The 4675-nt window shown below is 26.3% G+C and overlaps 1 protein-coding gene across 2 annotated transcripts; it reads right to left on the bottom strand.

The window, feature by feature from the left end:
* Positions 1 to 1938: 1938 nt before the first annotated feature.
* Positions 1939 to 3345, bottom strand: LOC148578448 (uncharacterized). 2 transcript variants are annotated; one of them, XM_088499473.1, is made up of 2 exons: positions 3153 to 3345; positions 1939 to 2568 (listed from the first exon to the last, which is right to left on the bottom strand). In XM_088499473.1, exons 1-2 carry the CDS (start codon positions 3155 to 3157, stop codon positions 2100 to 2102), a joined length of 474 nt encoding a protein of 157 aa, XP_088355599.1. In that variant the 5' UTR covers positions 3158 to 3345; the 3' UTR covers positions 1939 to 2099. The 2 variants fall into 2 exon arrangements, with proteins under 2 accessions (XP_088355599.1, XP_088355597.1); XM_088499471.1 differs by lacking the exon at positions 3153 to 3345 and adding an exon at positions 2862 to 3070.
* Positions 3346 to 4675: the final 1330 nt, after the last annotated feature.

Here is a 4675-nt window from a genome sequence, read left to right on the forward strand (position 1 = left end):
TTTGTTTATATTTTTATCCCGTTGTACCAAAAAATTAAATAAAAAACTGCAGCTTATATTTAATTAAAAAAAAAAGTAAAAATACACACAAAAACATGGTTGTTCCTGGATTGTAGGTTGCACATGGAAAGTGACTTAGCTTGGGGCTAGATGTAGTAGTTGGAAGCATGTATTGTTGAGGGTATGTCCATTGATGAGAGTTGAGAGTTAATTGATATTAAATGGTTGAAGCTATAGCAGCAGTTAGGTAGAAGTTCATGCACATACATGTGATGATGAATCAATGTCCTTCATAATTTTATTTTATTTGTTCATTTATAACACAACATATCATACCACCATAGATCTTTTCAAATAGCATACTATTATTATTATTATTATTATTATTTCTTCAACTCCTGTACCACCATTGTAGTACTCTTCATAGCTTAAATCTTTAATATATACATTTTACTACAAGCATATGTATATATATTTTAAAAAGGACACCATGTGTGTGCCCTTTGGAGAGACACATGAAACATTTTGACTCTGCACTCATTTTATTTTTCCATTAATTATTTTGTAATTTCATTATTTATACTTAATTAACTTCACTGCTGTCTTGCATTGGCTTACTAGATAGAGTAAAGAAAATGCTTGAATCAAATTTGTTAGCTTCTCTAAACTGAACACACCTATTTATACATGAAATGAATTGTTTTTTTTTTTTTTAATTTCAATTCATGACTATTTAACATTTTAATAATACTATAACTAAAATTATATAGTAAAGAAAAAAGAGAAATAGTTTTGTTTAGAACTTTATTACAAAACTGAGATGTCAAGAGTTTTCATCTTTTACTTATAAAAAAAAGTTAGAATGGATTTTAATTATCCATTCAAATTAGAATTTATTATTACATTAATAAGTACTAATGTAATTAACCAAGACATATTAAGTGATTATATTAAAATCGTCATAGATTCAACTCTTAGAGTTAACCAAATGTTTATTTTATAAAGTATATATAATGAATGCATTTTAAGGGGAAAAAAATATATACTCAATTTTTTTCATATTGTTTTTATATAATCAATGGTTATTTTATTATTTTATATTTGTTTTCATAAATTGGCTAAACAAATTAACAAAATAAGTTTCCTGTAAACTTATCTAAATTTTCACATGTCTAATATCATATAAAGTGAGATATATACTCCATGGAGTGTGTGATGAGGTTTTATTACAAGTGCATATACAAGATTAAATAACTTAACAAAACTAATATAATATAACTAATTACACTAATAAAGATTTGATTGTCCACCAATATATAATATCTAATTAGAAAAATCATCTTCAGTTGTTGGCTTTACATATAGTAGGTAGCAAAGTTCAAAATTCTCCAAATTGAAGAAAAAGATATCTCAACGAGCCAAACTAGTTTGTATATTGTGAATATTGAGGTTCCTTAATTAATTACTGCAGATTATTGTTCATAAATCTGTGGAAGACGAATAGATGCATTTTTGTCCCTTTCACTCACTACTATTTATTGGTACTATTCCATGCAATTGAAAACTGATTTTTTTTTTCTCTTACTTTTTTTTAAATAAATATTCGAAAAGTTTAAACCATTTACAAACAAGTAAGTCAAAGAAAAGGAAAATTATGACCTACACTCATGCAGTGCAGCACAACCTTATTAGAAAAAAAAATTAAGAGAGGAGTGGAATAATATAATAAAACCCTATAAGAAAGATCTAACAAATGCTTAAGATGAGATAAATGTGAATGATTCAGAGTTTTTAGAATTTTACATTAAAATGTTTTTTGATATAACATTTCTAAAAATAGAAAAACATCCCATAAATAATGATTCTTGCATGGTGTGTGCTAATTATTAATTTTAATATATGGTGATGAAAGTATTTTGTTGTTATGAAATTTGAGCATTGCAAAACAAGTACTCTATCTGGAAAACATACACAAGTCATGATCAGTACACAGTACTTGAAACTATTATAATTAGTAGAATTGAAAGAAAAAGAAACCTAATAATAAGCTACAAACATAATAAGCAACTAGCTAGCTAGATAGATAGATATGTCTTCATCTATTTCCCTTTTCCCATCCACAAACTTTTTCTCATCTTATTATTATTATTACCTTTGCTATTATTATCCTTCATTACCATCTCTTTCTTCTTCTTCTTCTTCTTCTCTTCTTTTTTCTTTCTAGCATTATTATTATTCTTCTCTAAGAAACACTGCTTGTTGATACCACCACCATCATCATATTCTTCTTCATCTTCTTGATGCTGGAAATCTTTGCCATTATTATTACTATCAACCCCATGAAGGTGGCTTGGCCCAGAAGAAGCATCAGAAGCCATAGAATCATCATCATCACTTTCATTATCTTGTTGATGATGATAACCTTCATTGTTATTACTGTACCTGCTAATATAACTGTTGTCTCCATCACCATGATCATCATCATCATCATCATGTATGGGGGACCCAATATACATAGTCCATCCTGATTCACTGCTGTGACATTCTTCTGATGGATCCATTATTTTTCTGTGAGGAAGAAAAAAGAACAAGAGAATGAAGAAGCTAAGAAGGAGAAGAAGAAGAAGAAGGGTGAAAGAAAGAAGGTAAAAAGGAAGAAAGGAACTTATGTATGTATGTATCTCTTAAAACAGGAAAATACCACTTTATCCCTCAATTATAATAACATTCTTAAGTGACAAATAAATGAAGAATGCAGAACAAAATTTGAATAATAATAATAATTAAAAGAGAAGGATAAGTGTCAAGACACCACACCACCTGAAAATGTAAATACACATTAATTATTCCCTCTGACTTACCTCTCAAAGGAGCAGAAGACAGCTATAGAAGCTGTCAATGAAAGTGAAATTAAGCTTTCAAAAAAGAGCATATTATTAAGATGATGAGATGAGTTTCATCACATCAAATAATTATTATTATTATTAATTTCTCCTCTGCATGTGTCATTTAATAAGAAAGACAGATGCAGATAGATGGTTAAATATGAATGGCAGATGAGATCAGATGAGAGTAGTGTGGCACAGGCTACAAAATTAGAGAGAATATAAGACCCATAGTTTAAATAGTAATCAATAGCACCTCTTCATTACCTCATTTAGCTTTCACAAATACCCTTTTAATTATTTCTTTTATTTTGTCCTACTCTCTCTCATAACTTGCTTCCTTTTTCTCTTCATTCATAATTTCTTGCTTTTTTCACTGCCAATCAAATCCAACACACACCACATCACTAGCTCTCTATATATATATATATATCTTGCTATCACAATTCAAGTCTCTCTGAGAATTCCTTTGGTTCTTAGATATGCCCTTCTTCTACCTTTTGGGGGTTGTTGAGTGAAGTAATAACTTGAGTTATTATATATCATCTCCTTTACCTTAATGAGGATCCAAATTTTGAAAACCGACAATCTATTATTTTTCAAATTTATTTATTTTAAAATTTTAAGTTATTATATAAATTTATATTATGGTGGTTGTTATTATTATATAATAGTTGCCGTGGTTATATAATTTTGATAATATTTAAAAAAATTACTAACATTAAAATAATATTTTTAATAAATTACTTTTAAATTTAAAAATAAAAAATATTATTTTTTAAAAAAATAACTTTAATTTTAACCGTACTTTTTAAATGTTGACATACCAAAATTATATATATAGCTATTGCAACCACTATTACAAATATATAAGAGTCTTTTAGAGTTTGAAACATAAGATTTTTATTTGCTTTATGTATTTTTTTGAGATAATACCATAAAATAATTATTTATTTTGAAAGTTTAAACTATTAAATAAAAAATATAAATAATTATTTAAGAAAATTACTAACATTAAAATAATATTTTTAATAAATTACTTTAAATTTAAAAACATTTTTTTAATAACTTTAATTTTAACCTTACTTTTTAAATGTTGACATACCAAAATTATATATATAGCTATTGCAACCACTGTACTGTTACAAGATATATATAAGAGTTTTTTAGAGTTTGAAACATAAAATTTTATTTCTCTATGCATTTTTTTGAGATAATAACAAAATTCTTACAAAATTTTTAATGTTGTACCATAAAATAATTATTTATTTTAGAAATTTAAACTATTAAATAAAAATATAAATAATTATATATCTAGCTAATAAAGTTGATTTATATGGAAGTTGATTTAAATTGGATTTATTTATAGGGATGTGCATGGATGTGCAAAAATATAAAATCTTAGCTCTTATTATTTGTGAGAGTAACACATGCATGCCCCCTTTTGATGTTGGACTATTTTTTGCTTCTTGCAAAAAAAAAATTTGGCTTATATACACATGATATTCGTACAATTATTTTGATTGTTTGCTTGAGGACAATAAATAGTAACTCGCATAATGATTGGTAACTTTGGTGTAAAAGAAATGAAAAAACGTGGAAAAGATTGTGTTTGTAATGAAAAGATAAAATGACGAGGAAAATCCACAATAATCTTATAATAAATAACGTGAAAAAAATAATCTTCATAGAAACTCACGGTTGTATTGTTGTACCCTAAAAAATATCAGAGAAGCAAATAACAATGACTAATTCTTATATTCACAGTTGGAAAAGAGTGATTCTTTTCA

Source organism: Arachis ipaensis, chromosome B1 (assembly GCF_059453495.1).
Source record: "Arachis ipaensis isolate K30076 ecotype BB chromosome B1, ASM5945349v1, whole genome shotgun sequence".
Lineage (NCBI taxonomy): Eukaryota > Viridiplantae > Streptophyta > Magnoliopsida > Fabales > Fabaceae > Arachis > Arachis ipaensis.

Coding starts and splice junctions, on each gene's coding strand:
- LOC148578448 (XM_088499471.1), bottom strand. CDS start 2,932: ATGCTCTTTTTTGAAAGCTTAATTTCACTTTCATTGACAGCTTCTATA. Junction 2,569..2,861: donor GTCTTCTGCTCCTTTGAGAG/GTAAGTCAGAGG, acceptor TCTTCCTCACAG/AAAAATAATGGATCCATCAG.